This window comes from Apiospora marii (assembly GCF_038362585.1).
Source record: "Apiospora marii strain CBS 49790 chromosome Unknown utg000002l_segment0_segment0, whole genome shotgun sequence".
Lineage (NCBI taxonomy): Eukaryota > Fungi > Ascomycota > Sordariomycetes > Amphisphaeriales > Apiosporaceae > Apiospora > Apiospora marii.
In genome coordinates this window covers 4465955-4485407 of record NW_027117373.1, presented here as the reverse complement: position 1 = coordinate 4485407, position 19453 = coordinate 4465955, and the positions used below count along the sequence as shown (strand labels likewise).

The following is a 19453-nucleotide window of genomic DNA, read 5'->3' as shown; positions in this document are numbered from 1 at the left end:
TAAGTTTATAAATTAGAAGGCCTTGCCAAGAGCTACCAGAAAAGTTGAACTGGAAGTCCCGTAAAGCGGAGCGAAGCTTGCAATCATGTCTTCATCATCATCATCAGTCAAAACAGTAACTAGTACATACAAGACCCATTGACAATAGGACATGGGGCACCCAAAACACATACAGAGAATCATATCCCCGTCCCAACTCGTCTCTAACACACCCATAGCAGTGGTACTATCACTCATTATATCCAGAAGAGCTCAAGTGCCGCCTGAGTGTGTTTGCATCCACCTCTTCCACGGATGGCCTGCCGCTAAAAAGGTTGAAATATTGGCCTCGGCAGGGCTTGGTATCATAGTGGGCGCCGAACTGTTTTGGACGATCCCTAATCGCCCCGGGCGCGGTAGTTGCCCATCTTCTCGATGTTGCTCATAATACCGCTCCGGCCACTTAGCCCACTTCCCGGTCTGCTTCCCGCTCTCGGCAGACCGCCGCCGCCGATACTCTTGGTGGCTCCGTGGCCGGCAAGGCCACCAATACGGCTCTCCGTCTGGGACTTGGGAAGAGCACTGCCAGGTGCTCGTATGCCAGTGGGGCCGGGTCGGGTGAGACTGCTTCGGAAAGCTTGTTTTTGCGCAGGCGAGGCTACTCCCACGCTGCGAGTGCTGTTGCTACGCGCTGGTGTTTGCTTTATCGGTGTCGTACGAGCCGGGGGCGGTGCCGACATCCGCATTGTTTTGTTGGGTGTACGGCGCACTTCCTCCTCTTGAATCGGCTCTGCCTTTGGCTCTGCCTTGGCCTGGTTGGCAGCGACAAATGAGTGCTGCATCTCCATCATCTCCTCTGCCAGTTGAACGAGCTCGCCCTTCTCCACGCGCTCGCGCTCCAGGAGCACAATGAGTTCGTGGTTGTCTTGCTTCACGCTGGACACAATTGCCTCGAGCTTCTGCACCTCGGCGCCAAGTTCCTTGATTTGGGCAGCATCTCTGCTGGACTGGGCCTTGAGTTCGGCAGTCTCGTTGGCGACCGCCTGGCCGAACTCGACGCGTGTCATGGTCGCGTCACGGCCCAGCTTGAGGCGTTCGTTGTCGTCGGTCAGCTCTTCGATTTGGCGTTCCAGCTCGCGGATCTTCTTCTCCCAGCGTGCCTCGTAGCTCTTCTTGAGCGCCGTTACCTTCGTCTCGTGCTTAGACTTGTACAGTGCGTGCAGTTCTCTAGCTACACGCTCCATGTTCTCAGCCTCGCGTTGGGCAGCCAGCTTGCTGTCGGATCTGTCGGGGGATTTGACGTCGGGGGTTCCTCGCCCTGCGCGGAGACTGGCTATCTTAGATTCGGCCTCTTGAGCCATGTATTCAGCTGCCTCCCTCCGCTTTTCACTTTCATCCAACTTGGATTCAAGTTCGTCTCGTTCGTGCTGGTTGTGGACGATTTCCGACTTCACCTTGCGCAGAACGGTCTCCATTTCCCGTCCCCGCTTCTCCCATGACTCTTTCTCTTCCGTCATCGAATCCTTCAGACACTCTGTCTCCCGCAGCTTCTCCATAGTTTGGCCCACTCGCTTCTCTGCATCGCCGACAGCGGTCTTGAGAGAAGTAACCTCGGCTTCTTTTCCGGAAAGTGAGGCCTTCAGGCTACTAATCTCGGACAGGAATGCAGATTTTAGAGACTCGACCTCACGGGGCGTTACCGAGGGAAGGCTTCGCGGGGTAGGCATTGGTGGGATGTCGAAGTCAAGTAGATTCACATCACCTCGCTTCGGCGTAGCGTCGGGATGCCCGTTGCTCTTGCCCGGCGAATGCGAGCGCGTTCTCTTGGTGGGCGATGGGGGTCTATAATGTGCTGAGATGGCGGACATCTGCTCGGTGAAGTCCAGCAGACTGGTTGTATCTCCGACGTTTTCCGATGCGGCATGACGAACCGATCTAGCAGTTGAAGGATCATAGCGATCGCGTGGCCGGGGTGTGGTTAAGCTGTCAAATTTGTTGGGGCTTGTACCCATCTTGGCGAACGTTGTAAGGTTCGGGATGACCGAGAAGTTACTGAAAGTGCTAACCATAGACTCGTCGTGGGCGGCAGACTCTTCGATTTTCTCCAAGTGCTTGTCGTCCAAGTTCATAGGAATATCGTCGGCGTCATCAAGACCCTCGCCGCTCTCCAGCATGGTGGAGTCATCCTCGAATATCTGAATAGCATGCTTCAACCCATCGTTTGATGCAAGAGCTTCCTCAAATGTCATGTCCTTCTTCACCAGCGACTCGCTTGACGACGATTTGGTTGCTGGGGAATCTTGCGGAATAGAATTGTTCTCTAGCGACTTTGGCGCAGGGGAATCTTGCGGCGATGCATCCTTGTGTGCTGACGTTGATGCTGGTGAATCTTGCGATGCAGAATTGCTGCTATCGCCACTACTCACGCGCACGGGGAATTTGGCCTTGACCTTGACGGGGAATCGCTTGTCGGGAGAAACCGCCTTTCGCATGGGACTTTTGGCAACCGCATCAATGGCCATGGGTGCTAGGCCCCCGGATTCAAACGTCTGAAAAGTCTCCTCGCGCGGGCTCAGGATCCTCAGGGGCGCAATGCCATTTCCCGACAGTATTCTAGAATGTCGCTGCTTGCCTGGCGATGATGCGTTCTCCTGCTCTTGGTCTTCTCGCGGAGGCTGGTTTTCTGTTTGCGGTTCCGGCGTGCCGGCTGTCACTGGCGGACTCATATCGACGTCTTTTGAGGGCGAATCGTTGTTGTGGGTGGGAGTATCCATTACGATGGGGTTGAAGTTGTGGCGCGCTGTCAGAGGGGTACTTGTAGCTAGTATGTTGAGCGACGCGCTTGGCGCAGGTGTGAGAGGCGAAGCCATATATCGATTCTGGCAGAATGTTATAAAAGTGCAGAGCCGCCTTTGAGGGGGCTATTATTCAAATATCGACAGGTGGTGTGATTGAGCCTCCTGTCGCTGAAGCGTGGATGGTGTACGCGTTTGATTGGATTGGTATCAGGTTGGTAGGAGTCTACCAAATTTCCGGAGAATGGGGGTGGGAGATTGGTAAATGGCCCGAAGGAGGGAATTAAGGTACATATGTAATTTCAAGACAGGGACCAAGGAGCCCATCATCGCCAGTCAGTTTGTTTTAAGCAGCAGGGATTCCACTGGGGGGGAGAGGTTGCTAGGACGACTTGGCTTGGTGGGGGTCAGTCAGCCTGGCAGAGCCCGACTCGGACAGGTTGCTGCTTGCCTTTTTCACCACTTAAAACGTCATCTTTCTTGTGCGTTTTACCCGCGCTACGGTACACTACGCTCTCTAGATAGCAGCTTCCTTCCATGGTTTTGCGCTGGTTGCTGGTTGTCTGGCAACTACCGAGCAAGACATATTATGGCGCCTTTTGAAAGAGGCGGTTCGGCCCCAAAGCCCCAGTATCAACATGACTAGCCGCTCCACCATACAAGCAAGTGGCCGCTGCGCTGCTGCGAATGCAACCCAACCTTGGGCGCCCGCCTGCTGCCCGCCTTCAACTCCAAAAAGAGCGCGCTTCTTCCCCTAGTTGCCTTGCCACGATGTCTTATTTGTTTGAGCATATCACTGTTATTTATGACGAGAGTTACAACTCTCGTTCCAATTCCGGGACAGCAACTGTTCTCTTTGAGACACGACAATCATGTTGGTCATGGCGCAAACGCATGCCAGCCAGTGCTGTAAGACAAAGAAGAGAATTAGGCGGTCATGGCCAACAGCACCTGCTAGAAAGAAGGATGCGCTCTCTAATTAACGTGCTCACTTGGCCAATTGATTCCTCTTACTTGCTTGATAATAGATGATCTTGAAAGTTGATGTACGCGTCTTGTCCTTTCATTTACCTATCTTCAACGTTGGTGGTATTTGTGGCTTCTGGGGCTCGATGTGGAGATGCCCACAAACATCTCCGGAAGATTTACGAAGCCCATGCCATATTTACCTCCTGAGATATGGGTAACCGTCTTCAGAAGCCTCGCCAACAGCCAGGACTTTGCCGGCATTTGGAACAACGGCCGCCGCACTTCACATTACTTTAAAATCCTCATCGAGTCAGTGTTTCGCATCAATGTCGTCCCAGCCATGGTGGCCAACCTGTCTCTGATCGGTTGCACCGCCCGGGCTGGGGCCGAGAGGGTGCTGCTCGAGTTCCAGGGACTCTGCGACGATGGCGAGCGAGCCTGCTTCGGAGAAAAAGGCCGGGCTAGCAGTAGCATCCTACCAGGAACCGGTGGGCCAACGTCGCAGGGCAAGGAGAGCCGCCGTGGCTTGAGCGCGAATGAATTTAGCAACATCATCCCACCACCGAGCTTGCCGTGCAGCCCGCCTGTTCTGATCGAGTGGGCATCTCATTTTTGCGTCTCCGTCGCGCGCGGCCCCACCCGCTTCGTTGGCAACCATGGGACGGAGAAGCCGGCCCACGCCTGGTTCGAGCCCGGGGTTGCCCCCCCGACGATGGAGATGCGGGTCGATCATGGGGCTAAGGAGGTTTCGTTTCGCTGGAAGTGCCTACTGAGCAACCTCGCTGCCAGCCTTAATAACCACCCCGTGTCTCCAGGCCCCGAAGTTTGCCCCTTATGTGTCGAGCAGTAGTTGGTGCTAGCACGTCGGAGAAGCTGCTTGCCTTGCTCACCTAGCCGACAACCTTTGGAAGCCGAGGCTAACCCCTCGCTGACATAGATAGGAGAACTTGTATGGACTACTAAGCAGCGGGCACCACGCCTCCCGCGCGCCGAAAGGGGTGCAGATCTGGCCAGGGAAGGGTAATAGCAGAATCGGTCGTTCATGGCATGCCCTGACAAGACAGGCAAGCCGCAGCTTAAGGCTAGCCGAACAAAGCCCCCTAGCGGCGAGATTAGAGGAGGTGGTGGGATGGAGATGTTGGAGTATGGAGTTTGGCATGCATCCATCAGCTAAGTCGGTTGATCAAGCGGCAGAACCACCGTAGCAAGATGAGCCAATCGAATTATTTGCGATCATGCGATGGCGATCGCGGGATCGAACTGGTGGGCGCAGCAGTCAGTGGGCGCGGAACTGTCTGCTTACGAGAATGGAGTAACATGCATATCATTCCTACCAGTGGCGGTGTGAATAATGTGTGCCCAAAAGGTTAACCCCCGCCCTTGCCGCAGCTAGCCAACAACCCCTGTGACTGAGACTGGGGCAGCAGGATTCTACAATATATTGTCGCTTAACTTCAAGTTGCCTTTCAAACTCCAAACTGAGCATGGGTAAACACCTGTCCACGAGATAACTTCAAAAAGCAATTGTATTGGAAGGTGTGTTCTCCGGCTTGTACAGGGTTCTCAATATTCATATCGTCTAAATTTTGTCATGGGAGGTAGTAATAAGAAAGTCTTGACCTATATGTTCATGCTGTAGTGATAAGGATACTAGAAGGGGAAAGGATATTGAAAAAGAAAAAAAAGGAAAGAAAGGAAATAGAAAAAAAAAAAAAAATCGTGCCGCAAGAGGGGATTGAAAAAGTGACCGCAGAGGGAGTCGAACCCTCTTGCCTTTAGGTATAATATGAACGAGAACACAAAGAAAGAAACAAAGAATAAGAATACTACCGCTAGGCTACACCGGCCCGGTCAAGGTAGAGACATGTTACTTTGATCTATATACCTAGGATGGAACTGTTGTACTGTGAAAGAGGGGGGGTTTCAAGGTTTGGTGATGCCATGGTCCGTTGAGAGGGTTGTCTGTCCAAGTCAGAAACCCAACAATGCACTTAAGGGCCAGCACAGGAAATGCATACAATCCCATCAAGTGTTCCCCAAGTCTTTCAAGATATCATTGTTAATGGGGTTGGTATAGTCCGACATGTGGCTAAGTCTTTCCGACACGGAGATTCAAGACACCCATCCTCGAGCTGTGTGGAGTAGTTTCTTACTTTTATCGAAGGTCTCGAATGCAAAACGATAAAAGCTACCCATCCCAAGGGGAGTAGATGAGTTATTGTGGTTGATCTTTCGTACAAGTGCCAAGAAAGATGGGTTAAAGCTCGTGTCCCTTTCATAATTGAACGGCCTATTCTGCGTATGTTATTTTTTCAAAACTATGGCATATGCACTAGTACTCGAAGACACAAATCCAGGCGTTTCAACCCTTAATCGTATGCTGAGACCGACCAAGTGGGTATCAAGTACCTGGCTCCTTTCAACCACACCAGATACCATTTGAGGTTTTTGCCGCTTACCCATGACCATAGAAGGGAGAGGTAATCAAAGATATCAATTCTGTGTGAGGAAACTTGACTAATTCAGTGATAGGACGTTCTTATTTGACGGGACCTATGTCTTTCAAAGACAGTTTGCGCAATGCGCCCACCCCCTTTTGATATACTATGCATCACAAAGTTGCTATTCTACGATCTATGGATAAATGGGCTGCTTTTTTTGCAATTTCTATGTTTTGTGTGCGAAAATGAGTTCAGAAATGAATAATCCAGATCATGTTGTGCTGGTTTGCAACGCCGTGCCTCACAGTGAGTAATAGAGGCTTTGACAGCCAAATATCTCTTGGAGCCTGTATTCACATTCTTAGCAAATTGCCAGACCTTTCCCCGGCTGATTCAACCTCCCCTTGGAATCGACCAGATGTATTACCATACTTTACAGAATCTGGCCGATGGCCTCAAGGAGATCGCATACCCCTTAAAGGCACCTCAGAAGGTTCGAACAGTCCCCATGCAAGTGTTGGCCGTTGGACCCCCACGATCAGGCACAGACTCCTTGCGCGCAGCACTCGTCAGACTGGGCTACCAACATGTATACCACGGCTACGACATCGCCCTGAACCCCGCGGACGACAAGGCCTGGTGGAAACTCTACCAGAAGAAGTGGCGCGGCCGCGGAACCATCCCAACCCCCGATGACACCACCAACAAAAACCCGTCGGCCCCCATTCTGACAGCCGCGGACTTCGACCCCGTCATCGGCCACTGCGCCGCCATCACCGACCTCGACGCCGCCGTCTTCGCCCACGACCTCATCCGCGCCTACCCGGCCGCCCAAGTGATCCTCAACGTGCGGCGGGACCGGGACGCGTGGCGCCGCAGCGTCCAGCGCACGATCCTGCATCTGAAGAACGACTGGCGGATGTGGCTGCGCAGCTTCTTCTGCGTCGAGCTGTTCTGGGTCGAGGAGAACCTGCTGCGCCGCCTGTGGCCGGCCTTCTGCCGCGGCGGCGACTTCGAGCACACGGGCCGCTGGGTCCTCGAGGAGCACTGCGCCATGGTCCGCGGCAGCGTGAGCGACCTGCTCGAGTGGAGCGTCGAGGACGGCTGGGAGCCGCTGTGCCGGTTTCTGGGCAAGCCGGTGCCGAACGAGCCGTTTCCCAATGGGAACTCGTCCGAGGAGTTCAAGGTGAGGGTCGAGGAGCTGTATGCGTCGTTTAACCGGAGGGCTGATCGGAACATCGCCATGGCCATCGGGGCTGTGGGTTTGTTGGCTTTAGTGGTGTATATGCCTTGTTGTGTATGAAGGATACGGGCTCGTATATCACGGGTGCAAAGCACTTGCAGGGAATCCGATGGAGATAATGGTTGTAAATATACCGCGGAAGAACCTATAAAGTAGGTAAGCTTCAATAGAAATAGTTGCATGGGGCATAGTATAGTGAGGAAGGCATTACACTTAACTCAAAGAGCAGTCTTGACGCGGACCAAAGACTACAAGAACCGCCATATCCATTTTGTGTGTTATTTGGAATATTCCATCGCTTCAAGCTGAATTAGCATGAAAACAAATTCAGAGATAATCAGAACTCCTACCAAGTTCATCACTACAATACCTGTACAACATGCCATCACGTGCTCGAGTCTTACTGTCTAGTGCATGTACTCCACCTTCATGCAGCTTTAGAGGCCAGATGGTTTCCTTCCATACACAATCTATAATCTTACCGCCAAGCCATCGACATAATAGCGCCTGGGCCCACAGACGTCTCATTTGTCGAGACTCCCCAAATCTCATGCCTGAGCCCCAGGATGACACGCTACACCTACCAACGCCTGTCTAGTCAAGAGACTATACGTATCATCCGACTCCAGCCAGCCGAAGCACGTTCGGATATTCGCATCGTGCTGAGGGCCTACCCCGTGTCGGCTGTGCCCGAGTTCGAGGCGATATCATACGTCTGGGGCACGGGCATTCGAGACCACACCATACAATGTGACGGGGCCGACTTGGCGGTAACCTCGAATGTCTTCGCCGCCCTCCAGGAGCTCAAGCTGGCCGCAACGGTCAGATTCGTGTGGATCGACGCGATATGCATCAACCAGGACGATGTCCAAGAGCGATCGTACCAGGTCACTCTGATGAGGAACATCTACTCGACAGCAGCCGGGGTGATTGTTTGGCTCGGCCCGTCTCAGCCGCCAACACGGCAAGCTTGGGAAACCATGCGGTCGATTGCAGAGTACGAGAAAGGTCTACTCGACGAGCAAGCTAAAAAGCCACGGGTTAGAAAGCCGCTTCTTAACCAGAAAGTGCGCGTCGAGATTGCCCGCCTCCTGAGCAGCTCGTGGTTTACGAGGTCGTGGGTCGTTCAGGAGGCAACCTGCGCAAGAAAGTTGACTTTGCGCTGCGGGAGCCATGAAGCCAATTGGGAGACTATACGAATGACATGCTATTTTCTACGAGAGCAGCGCGGTAGGCATCATCTGGGTCCCTTGCTTTCTTCGGGGTGTTTCAGGGGCCCTTTACGAGCACTGGATACAAGCACTCCTGATACAATACCGCTGACTCCAAGGGGTGACAGAACCAGCAGCAAGTGAGATCGATTACTATAATGCCAACACCATGGTTCTGCTACTGGAAGCCTTCCAACCATCCCAGGGCTGGTCAGGCGGTCTTGAAAAGCTACTACCGAGTACGAGGCATCTAAGCGCCACCGACCCGCGCGATAAGGTGTATGCCTTTCTCGGCCTCTCGCGCAAGCGCGATGAGCTAGATGCGATGACCAACATCCCTCCAGACTACACTATCGACGTCGATCTACTCTACTGCTACACTGCGAAACTGATTATGCACGAATCCGTGACACTCAGCATGCTGTGCCACGTTCAACGGGAGCCAAATTCAAGCTTTCTGCCATCCTGGGTCCCTGACTGGCGCGACCCAGCTACGATCAGAATCCTGGGAGAGACAAAACCCGGGCGACGCCCTATATACAGCAGCCCTAAATGGTCTTCAAGTAACCAGATCCTCGACTTGCAAATGGACCTCCGTACCCTCAAAGTGTACGGCATATCCTTTGATACAATCGAAGAGGTTCGTACGGACATATGGCTAGCGGATAAATGCAGGCCGGGCCAGACGCTCCTTCCATTGGGCCCCAATCTCCATGCCTTCCTGAAGGACGTGCATGATTTCATGACAACTCCGTTGCTTGCCAGGAGCCACGATATGCCAACGGGAGATGTCCAGGCCAGGCTCGCCGTGATGCAGGAGATGGTGGACTGGGCCACCCAGTCGACGGGCCTACGGTGGACAAGCCAGTGGTTGATTCAAAGGTATATGGACGTGCAGACGGCCGGCCTGTCAGTGGACACCAAGGATCTCCGACCCGGCGCCCCGGCCTGGCACTACTTCATGGAAAAACCTCCACCAGACATAATCAGAAGAGAAGACATGTATCCTGTGCAACGACCATCATCCAACTATCATCCGATACAACCACAGATGCAATCAGCAACACCGTCCTATAATACAGTGCAACCACCAGCATCTTCTCACCAGACGCGATCAGCAACGCCTTCTGATCCAATGCAATCACCGACTATGATCGATCTCTCAGATTTCACAACGCAAACAACGACTCCCCCCAACCGCGGCCATTTCGGCGCCCACATTACCGCCGAGCACATGGCACTTGCGGACAAGATCAAGTTTGGGCGAGCCATGTTTCGGACTTCCAAACTGGCTAAAGTCGGCCTCTGCCCGGAGTGGGCGCAACCGGGTGACGTGGTATGCTATCTGCGAGGCGCCACCATGCCGATGGCTCTACGACCCCGAGGCGAGGCGTTCACGTTGGCAGGGGAATGCTATGTTCATGAGAAAATGTCCGAGTCATTTCAGTCTAGCGAGGAGATACGCTCCTTTATCTTGGTCTAACTACCAACCACACAATCGAACGTGAAGGAATCTCTCTACGACAGCTTGGTCCATCGTCCCGTCGCCAAATGCAGCAGGTACTCCCCCTCAAAGTCGACAACCTTTCCTTGCTTCTGGCCATCCTTCACGTAGACCACGGGCTCGTCATACTCAGCATTCTTCTCACCCCAGACCCGGATCGCCGTTCCGTCCTCCGAGAGGCAGGCGTCGTGGCTGCTGATCCAGCCCGGCTTCTCGCCCGACGTCTTCACCGCATGCATGGAGAAGTCTCGCGTGTCGAGGCGGTAGACAGGTGTCTCGCCCGAGCGTTGCTGGTAATTGTAGCCCATGCAGCCGATGATGTAGATATTGGGAGTGCCCTTGCCCTCCACCAGCGTCGCGGTGTGGAAGTCGGTAGGCGGGAACACGGTCCGCGGGTAGCCGTAAAGCACGAAGGGACTTCTGCCGCCACCGTCGCCTCCCGAAGAGGACGAGGATGATGATGTGCTGCCGCCGCTGTTCTTGTCGTACACGCACACGTGGTTGTAGACGTGGAAGTCCGGGTCGTAGTGGTCCTCGTGCTCGCCGCCGATCAAGACCAGGCGGCCGTCGGGGAGCTCGGTGATGGTTCGGCCAATGCGTGCCGCAAAGGTCCAGGTGGCCCGGCGGGGATCGGACTTCTTGTTGTTGTTGTTGCGCGTGACCGGCTTCAAGAAGTCGTCCGTGTTGTTGTAGTGGGGGAGCTTGCTCGACTTTTGGAGAACCTCGTATGCGGTATACGGATCGAGCTGCGCGGCCATCATGGCAGACCAGAAAGGTACGTCTATGATCTCAGGGTTGGCTTTTCCGAAACGGGGAGTGCGGCCGGACGTGTACTCCTTCTCGGTCAGATTCTCCAGAGGCTTGAGGTCTGGTATCGTGACGATCGAGCTTGGCAGCTCGCCAATCATGTAGAACGGTCCATCATCAGATGAATCCGAAGAAGTGGTCGAGCCCTTGCCATTGGGGGCACTGCCCTGGGTGTCTTCAGCTTCCAGCGTCATTGCTTCTGGAGATATGTGAAAGTTGAAGGTGGTAGAGGAAGTAGATGTGACGGTTATGGTTGGTTTGTGAGCTGTCCTTGGGCAGACGTCGCTCTTATGGTGACAATAAGTGAAAGTGGTTGCGTTTACAAGTGGTCACTAAACATGTCGAGGGGGCTAGTCACTTGGAACCATTTCTGTAATACGGTCTGACTCACTGGCAAGTCACAATTGAGATACATACACAAGTAATTCACAAATCATTTGCTTGGGTTGTTTTCTTTTTCAAGAACCTCTGTTTAACTTGTAAGATGCAAGCGCCTAATTGTTAGCAATGAACTCACGCAGGCAATGCTGAAAGGGCAAAGAACGGGCACTACATACACTATCAACGCTTTTCAGCATAAACCAAGCCCAAACACAAGCCCAGAGCATTGAAAAGTTGAAATGATAATGGCGACCACCTTTATTGACTCAACTCAGAATAGTTGGACTCCTGCTAATTATACATTAAAACTACAGATGAGTTGAAAAGAAAACATCGTAGGCGCTGATTCCTCGTAGGCATACCATAGGTACTGAATGTCACTCGATTCACGCCCCCTACTATCCCTCCTCCCTTCAAGAGCGCTCAGTAAACAACCTTTTCCGACTCCTTCTGCCGCAACCGCAAGCCCAAGACCACCCCAGCCGTCACGGTGCCCAGCCAAGCCCCAACCAAGGACGCGAACGCCACCAGGGTGGTGTCCGACGGGTAGGTGTAACTCAGGATGCTGGTGCTGCCTCGGGACAGATCGTTTGAGCAGGGGCAGTAGGCAGCGTTGAGTCCATCGTTTGCCATCACGCTGGCGAGCGCCGAGTTCGGCAGAAACACCGTCCCCGGGGGTAGCTGAGGGGATTGAGGGGACAGCTGAGGGAGCTGGGGGGACTGGGGGGACTGGGGGTATTGGGCTGCCGGTGGGGCTTGACCTCCTGCTGGCGGTGGTGGTGGTGGTGGAGGAGGAGGAGGGGGTGGTGGTGGTCCACCCTGTGGCGGCGGCGGCGGCGGCGGTGGCGGCGGCCCTGCAGGTGGTGGTGGTGCTGGAGGTCCAGGATTCACCTGCCGGGAAACCGCCTGCCTCATTGGCGTTGTTGATCCGGTTGATGGGAGTTGAGGCTCGGCGTCATGGTTGCTTGCTGCCCTGTTGCCATTATGTAAGGCTATTGCTTGGCAGCACGAAAGAAGAGAGAGCACAGCAACAAGTAGAAGATTCTTCATTGTTTCCTTATTGACTGTGCACAACTTTCAAAAGTCGATTCATACAAGACTTGAGTCTCTGTTGGGCAATATTTCGTTGAAATTGTATCATCATAAGGGCAGTATGTAAAAGGTGATCTTGCAGGAACAACGTCAAGGCATGGCGGGGGACTCCTTTTATACCCAACGAGTTTGACAGCACACCAGTCGCTGAAGACACGATAACAGTCTCTGTTCTTGCAACCTGCGAGGCGCCCTTCTGAAACGCTGCGGCACAGAAAGAAAGTTGAAGTCCAAGTCGGTTCACGCTGCGACAGCTCATCTTCTGAAACTACCATAGCGGACAGTCCCAAGATCCATTCAGATATTGTTGATACGATCTTGATGAGTTCTGTGGCTGAACCCTCAAGGTTAAGGAGATTGGGAAGAGTTTGTTCCAACACTCGGGCGGGCGTAGATATGGGGTTGAAAAGTGAAGTTGGATTAGACTTTCCGTCAATGGCCCGAACCGTTTCGAAACACGGGCATCCCTCCCATCTTCGGATGAAATGGGTCTCGGCCCCCCGTAGTCGTATATGTAGCAAGTCATTGAAGCAAACGCTCCAAGCCTGTGTTTGAGAGATCAGAGGTCGAAGTGAACTGAAGTGAGCCATAGCCCCGGCAGTCAGTAACGGATCCTGTCATTTGTCACACCCAACCAAGATGAGACGGAAGGAGCATCTAGACCTGTCCATCATCAACACTCCCCGAACCCTGAGGCCATAAACTTGGATATTGTCGCATATTGACAGATTGACAGCAGAGGCAAGGTTCGACTTGTCTTTACTTGAATTGTCATAATCTGTCATCGGCAAAAGTTGTGCTCTCGTCTTGGGCCACGACTACATCATACACAGATTGACAGCAGATTGCCAAGACTTGTTATCTATTCGCGATGCTGCTGCTGTTCGTGATGCGGAGAACGGGCGGGGTTCGGAGCATTGCGTGATACCATGCACATCTATTATCTCCAAACCTGCGGATAGCCATTCAACGCTAAGCTTTTTCTCTTGGAGAAACACAGAGGTCTTCGAACTATCTTTCACCCTAAGCTTTCATACTTCCAATTCAAAGGGGTCGCTGAAAGAAGACGACAAGATGCTCGAGATCCGTTGCTCCGGGACTCCCCACGAGGTACGTAGGACAACACACACCCCGACGGTACCTCCGCCTTGGCAGTCCAACTAACTGGATGAAACAAGATCGGGCTAGCCCACGGCCAGCAAGCCCGCACCCAGGTCCTGGGCTCCCTCACCTTCTACCGGCAGCAGTTCCAGGAGACGTGCGGCCTCGACTGGCCCGCCGTCCGCGCCGAGGCGGAACGCTACGTAGCGCCCCTCACGCGCATCGCGCCGCGGCACCTCGATGAGATCCGCGGCATCGCCGAGGGCAGCGGCGTCGAATTCCTCGACGTCCTGGCCCTGAACGTGCGGACCGAGATCACCTTTGGCCTCTTCACCGACGACGCCTCCTCTTCCTCTGCCACGGGGCTCGGCGCGATGCCAGAGAGCGACGGCTGCACCAGTCTAAGTTGGTTCGCCGCCGCCGCCGCCCAGACAGACCCTCCTCCATCGCCCTCCTTTTCCTACCTAGCCCAAAACTGGGACTGGATGCCCGCCCAGCGCCCCAACCTCATAATCCTCCACATCGACCACACCTCATCCTCGTCACCAGCCAGCCAACCCCTCCCCAACATCGCCACCGTAACCGAAGCCGGCCTCCTCGCCAAAACCGGCCTCAACTCCTCCGGCGTCGGTGTCTGCCTCAACGCCCTCCGCTGCCGCGGCGTCGACCGCCGCAAACTCCCCATCCACCTCGCCCTGCGGCGGGCGCTCGAGTCCCGCTCCCGCTTCGACGCCGTGCGGGCCCTGCGCGAGGAGGCCGGCGGCCTGGCCGGCTGCGGGCACATCCTCGTCGCGGACGCCGCGACGGGCGGCGCCGGGCTGGAGTGCACGAGCCGGTGGGTCCGGGAGCTGGGCATGGACGGTGCGGGGCGGGTGCACCACACGAACCACCTGCTGCTGCTGCGCGACGACGAGGACGGGAAGAGGGGGGTCGAGGATACGACGTGGTTGGCCGACTCGAGGCCGCGGCTGGCGCGGGTCAAGGAGCTCACGGCCGGTATCGCGGCCGGCGGGGGAGGCCAACAAAAGGAAAAGGGGGTGGCGCCGAGCACGGAGTCGCTGTTCGAGGTGTTCAAGGATGAGCAGGGCTACCCGGCCTCGATCAACCGGCGGCAGAACTTGCCGCAAGTCAAGACCGAGACCCTGTTTACCATCGTCATGAACTTGGTCGCGAGGCGTGCTCAGGTCACGTTTGGCAGGCCGACGGAGTTTACTGAGAAAACGCTCTTGTCATTCTGAGACTACCTAGTAAATAAACAGCTTCTTTAGGGAGAAATTTGTTTTAATGGGGTCAAAATAATAATGACAACGCTATACTTGGTCAATCAGTCTTCTTCCCCTTCGTCACTGGATTTCAGCCACGATTCATTATCGCTCAAAGACCAAAAGGACCCCAATACTGGTACTCTTTTCTCCTCCTTGTTCCGGTCCAAGTAGCCCTGCCAGTTGAACGACTCGATCGGCTTAGGCGGCCAACGTCCGGGATCTCGATACGCGCACTTGAAGAGGTACACGCCAGAGCCCATTTCGTACTTCAAGGAATCATCTGGGTCGTCGGCATCGGGCAGGAAGACGACCGCCGTCGTGTTGGGCGGGATGGTGACGTTCATTATGAACCTGAACCTCTTGTTCTTGGTTCTGCCATCGCCGACGTTTTTGTCCATATCTTCTGGTTCCTCCACGAAGTCGTCCGGATCCTTATTCGGCCATTCGTCAGGAAGACTGTCGGGCACCAATCGCCATCTACATCGTACAAGCCCAGAGCCGCCGCGATATGATGTTTCACACCACTTCAAGTCACCGCCTGGTTGGGGATGGATTCGAATCTTCCTCCACCCTACCGCATCGTCGTCCACCCCCAGATCCGGGGCCAACGTCGGGGTCATGTAAGGTGACAAGCCGCCCACAACGGTGTGGAGCCAATCCGCTACACTTCCAAGGGCGTAATGGTTGAAGCTGGTCATCTCGCCGGAATTAATGCGGCCGTCCGGAAGCATGCTGTCCCAGCGTTCCCAGATGGTGGTGGCCCCTTTAGTTACCGGATATAGAATCGAGGGGCACTCGGTAGACAGTAGGAGCTGGTAAGCTGTTTGCAATGCCGTATCCTCTTGGCCAAATACTGCTCCTCCTCGCTTTTCCACCCGGGATGGATCGACAGAGGCAAGGGCCGGGAGCACGGCGGGTGTGCCCGCGAAGCCCGTGTTGACCTTGAACTTCGCCGTTCGCACCAATCGAACCAGTCTCGATAACGCGGCCGCACGACGCCGGTCATCCCCACTGTCGTGAAGGCCAAATACCAAGGCCAGAGCCAACGAGGTTTGTGAGTCGCCCACGAGAAGCCCTGTTGGAGTCATATACTTCCTTCGGAACGCCTGGCCAAGCCTCAGGGTTTCCACATGATACTTGCTAATGACTACGTCGTCCTCGTTTAACACTTTGGAAATTTCATGCATAACGCGTGTGACGTGGAAGAGATATGCGTCCGCAACAAGAGTTCCATCCGTCCTTGCAGCACCAGGGTCGTCCGGTGGCGCTGCAGGGTCAAGCCAGTCTCCTAGTTGCCAGAGCTGAGGATCCCAGAGTCCTTCATCGTTCTTTGGAATCACCTCGTCTACATATTTCCGCATCCCGTCCCAGCAAGTTCTCAGTGCAGTCTTGTCACCCGTGTATAGGTAGATCGTCCAGGGAAGCAACACCACGACATCATCCCACACCGCCTGTGGAACAGCGGGTAGAGGGCCAGCCTTGGTCATGACGTCCGGTACTACAAATGGAACAACCCCGTCGGAAGCTTCTTGGTCAATGACTAAGTCTTGTAGCCAGTTCGACAGCATTCCCGCGCAGTCGAAGATGAATGAAGCAGTAGGGGCAAAGACCTGGATGTCTCCGGTCCACCCGAGCCGCTCATCACGCTGAGGACAGTCGGTGGGGATGCTGAGGAAGTTTGATCGGATGGACCATTCCACGTTCCGGTGGAAACGATTGAGGGACTCGTTGGAGCATTCAAACCATCCATGGCGTTTGATAGCAGAGGATAGAACCTGGGCATAGATGGAGTCCAACGTGAGGGGATTCTCGGCGTCTTCGGGCGACCACCCTGTAATCTCGATATATCGAAAGCCATGGAAAGTGAAAAGCGGGTTCCAGTTTTTGAGACGTGTGGTCGATCGAAAAGTAATAGTATCCGTCGCCCTGGCGCTTCGGAGCGGTCGGGTGCCGAGTTCATTGTGCTCGAGTAGTTCGGCATGGCGGATGGTGAGGATATGCCCCGCAGGTCGCTCCAAAGAGGGTATGTGGATGCGCCCGACGAGGTTTTGACCGAAGTCTACGAGGGTCTTGCCTGATGGCGACTTGGAGATCTCTTTCGGCTTGACGGTTTGGACGATTTGGACCGGTGGGCAGGGCGTCGCAAGGAGCTCTGCGCTAGGAAAAGGGATGATCGCCGCGGGCTCCATAGGTGGTATGTTGGCTTTGTTCCAACTCGAATCGCATACTTCGTAGTGCTCGCCATCGTAGATGCTACTCGACGTAGTGTTGGTCAGGCGCCATCCCCAAGAGATATCGCTGCAGATACGACCCGCAGGTTCGAGGTCGTCTGCAGCAGTGTAAACTTCGAGCTGGGCCAAGGCTCCAATACGATCTCCGTAGAAGCAAGTCACGCCGTTCTGGTCCCAGAGTAGTCGGCCAGCATACCATCCCTCCGCAACGTGAATCGTAATATTGTTGTTGCCATCTTTCAGTAAATTCACCACGTCAAAGACTTGGTATTGAAGCCGTTTGTGGTATGACGTCCACCCTGGGGCCATGTATTCGTCTCCGACTCTGATGCTGTTGATGTATGCCTGATATACCCCTAAGGCTGTAATATACAACCTTGCTCGGGGAGGCGTCGACTGCAATAGGAAATCCTTGTACAGCTTGAAAGGACGAAAGTATTCGATTTTCTGGTCAGCCCCTGTCACCGCTGTGCTCGTCGAACAGGTTATAAACTGCGCTTGCCAGTCTCTCCGGTCCAGCAACGCAGCCTCGACGACGACCCAATCTGTCCAATCCGTCCACGCTGGTTGTATTTCAGCTAATGCGCTTTCGTAGTTCGTCGGGTCAGTGCAGCTTCCACCACTGGCTCGAACTCGGACCCGAACCCTCTCGCGGGATCCGAGCGGTTCAAATGGCCATGGCACCAGGATGTTGTTGCGGCTCTTGACAGTATAGCTGCAATGGGCTGGATCGTTCGATGTGGTACGCTGCATTTGGATCTCGTAGGATACCTGCAACCAATTGCGGGAGAACATTAGACCATCTTGATGGCCATACTCCCACGAGATGCGGGGTGAAGTGTGCGGAATGCCCAGGCCGGTCGGATGGTGTTCGATGCGGAGATCTTTCATGAGGGGTTGCGGAGTGTTCGCCATCATGATCTGTCTGACATATACACTGAAAGAATGTTCTGGGATATATAGAAGAAACTGATGAAATGTTTTCAGCCAGTAGTTCTGTGAGGGAGGAAGTTGTTGAGGTAGTAGATCAGGCTGGCTGCCATCCTATGGTCTGGTTTGTTGTTGGGTGCTAAGTGGTGATTATTCCACGACATGCGGTGCGTTTATTCGCTTTCGTAGTCGGTCCAATCATAGACCGATGGCGTCGAGCTCACTGGAGCAGAAGATGATTGTGTACATCCTGCCAAACTTGGAGATAGAGTCGGTAACGGGGACCGAATGTAGCCCATACGTAACTACAGAGCATAGCGTGATCATCGCAAATTGACTGATTCGTCCATGGGAGGTATAGGGGTCATATATGCTGTCAATATATATAGTGACTGGTAAGATCGTACGAAGCCGCAGTATGGGTGAAAGACCTGCCAGGCTTGACTACGGTGGACATGGAATGAATGGCCTACCACAGGTCCGATTAAGACTTCCTTCGGTTCGTGTAAATTGCAAGTCAACATGATGTTATTTCCGGAAATCCGTTAGTTTGATACGCCCTGGCATGAAACCTCTGGCACCATTGCTGAGCCAACACTCTTCTCCATCGACAAGCTCTGTCGCAAGAATAGGTTCTTCAGTGGCCAGTCCCCTAGCAAGCGGTCAGCAAGAATGCGATCTGGAGCGAGGACAGCCCATACCTCTCTAAAGCCCATCTCCTGGACGTGCCATTGTTCCCTCCGCTCCCCTCGCATTTGAGGAAATTTCTGGGGATAGGGGGTGTCACCCATTTCCTGTCCCGCCAGAAATACGGGGTGGTCAGGCTGGCCTCCATGACCTGGCCATTGCCGGCGTTGACAAGGAGGACCTCTCTCATATCGGTCGGCCGGAGCTCGACACGCTTTCGCGCGTCATCGTAGACGTGGCGTTCCGTAGTCTTGAAGTGAGTATACTCACTGCCCTCGGTGGACTGGGTGTCAACAAGAACCTGCCACTCGGGGCCCCTGATGGCAGTCTTCTCGCCGCAATCAATGGAGTCACCTTGAGCGTCTGCGCCAAGTGGACTGGGCAATGCAGCAGGGAACAGATTCTGGGACGGCACGTTGGTGATTGGTGCGGCCTCGTGGGCGAGCTGGCCATCACGACCTAGCGTTACCTTGACTCGGTGCGGGGCATTGCTAAAGGAGCGGGCGGTAGCGTCTAGGTATTCCTCGAGCCTCTTCAAGCCCACTTCCCCTGAGATGAGCTTGACAGCAGCTTCCCAGCGCCAGTGAGCAGCAGCTTGCAGCATCCGATCCCTGTGGTAGTCCAATATGTAGAACGGAGATGGCCTCTGGTTCCAGCCCAGGTTGGCGAACCCCTGTTCAGGCACGGCAAGCAGGGCTGGGTCATAGCGCAAAGTGGTGAAGAGTTTGAACTCGTCCATTTCCAGTGTCGAGATATTAGGTACCCGTTTGAAAATATTGGAAGAACAGCGCTCTAGGTTATATTCCGAATGTGAGAT

The 19453-nt window shown here is 54.3% G+C and overlaps 9 protein-coding genes across 9 annotated transcripts; 4 read left to right on the top strand and 5 right to left on the bottom strand.

Annotated features, from left to right (window-relative positions):
* Positions 1-377: 377 nt before the first annotated feature.
* Positions 378-2753, bottom strand: PG985_003103 (uncharacterized protein; the record flags this gene model as incomplete). The annotated part of the gene is made up of 1 exon (XM_066822872.1): positions 378-2753. The coding sequence occupies one exon, from the start codon at positions 2751-2753 to the stop codon at positions 378-380; it is 2376 nt and encodes a 791-aa protein (XP_066690304.1).
* A 1141-nt stretch (positions 2754-3894) lies between these two features.
* Positions 3895-4593, top strand: PG985_003102 (uncharacterized protein; the record flags this gene model as incomplete). Its single annotated transcript, XM_066822871.1, has 1 exon — positions 3895-4593. One exon carries the CDS (start codon positions 3895-3897, stop codon positions 4591-4593), a length of 699 nt encoding a protein of 232 aa, XP_066690303.1.
* Positions 4594-6602: 2009 nt separating this feature from the next.
* On the top strand, positions 6603-8604 carry PG985_003101 (uncharacterized protein; the record flags this gene model as incomplete). Its single annotated transcript, XM_066822870.1, has 3 exons — positions 6603-7442; positions 8057-8467; positions 8527-8604. The coding sequence occupies 3 exons, from the start codon at positions 6603-6605 to the stop codon at positions 8602-8604; spliced, it is 1329 nt and encodes a 442-aa protein (XP_066690302.1).
* A 203-nt stretch (positions 8605-8807) lies between these two features.
* PG985_003100 (uncharacterized protein) lies at positions 8808-10121 on the top strand (the record flags this gene model as incomplete). The annotated part of the gene is made up of 1 exon (XM_066822869.1): positions 8808-10121. The coding sequence occupies one exon, from the start codon at positions 8808-8810 to the stop codon at positions 10119-10121; it is 1314 nt and encodes a 437-aa protein (XP_066690301.1).
* Positions 10122-10156: 35 nt separating this feature from the next.
* Positions 10157-11143, bottom strand: PG985_003099 (uncharacterized protein; the record flags this gene model as incomplete). Its single annotated transcript, XM_066822868.1, has 1 exon — positions 10157-11143. The coding sequence occupies one exon, from the start codon at positions 11141-11143 to the stop codon at positions 10157-10159; it is 987 nt and encodes a 328-aa protein (XP_066690300.1).
* A 610-nt stretch (positions 11144-11753) lies between these two features.
* On the bottom strand, positions 11754-12380 carry PG985_003098 (uncharacterized protein; the record flags this gene model as incomplete). The annotated part of the gene is made up of 1 exon (XM_066822867.1): positions 11754-12380. One exon carries the CDS (start codon positions 12378-12380, stop codon positions 11754-11756), a length of 627 nt encoding a protein of 208 aa, XP_066690299.1.
* Positions 12381-13496: 1116 nt separating this feature from the next.
* On the top strand, positions 13497-14761 carry PG985_003097 (uncharacterized protein; the record flags this gene model as incomplete). The annotated part of the gene is made up of 2 exons (XM_066822866.1): positions 13497-13532; positions 13601-14761. 2 exons carry the CDS (start codon positions 13497-13499, stop codon positions 14759-14761), a joined length of 1197 nt encoding a protein of 398 aa, XP_066690298.1.
* An 86-nt stretch (positions 14762-14847) lies between these two features.
* On the bottom strand, positions 14848-17934 carry PG985_003096 (uncharacterized protein; the record flags this gene model as incomplete). Its single annotated transcript, XM_066822865.1, has 1 exon — positions 14848-17934. One exon carries the CDS (start codon positions 17932-17934, stop codon positions 14848-14850), a length of 3087 nt encoding a protein of 1028 aa, XP_066690297.1.
* A 667-nt stretch (positions 17935-18601) lies between these two features.
* PG985_003095 (4-amino-4-deoxychorismate protein) lies at positions 18602-19375 on the bottom strand (the record flags this gene model as incomplete). Its single annotated transcript, XM_066822864.1, has 1 exon — positions 18602-19375. The coding sequence occupies one exon, from the start codon at positions 19373-19375 to the stop codon at positions 18602-18604; it is 774 nt and encodes a 257-aa protein (XP_066690296.1).
* Positions 19376-19453: the final 78 nt, after the last annotated feature.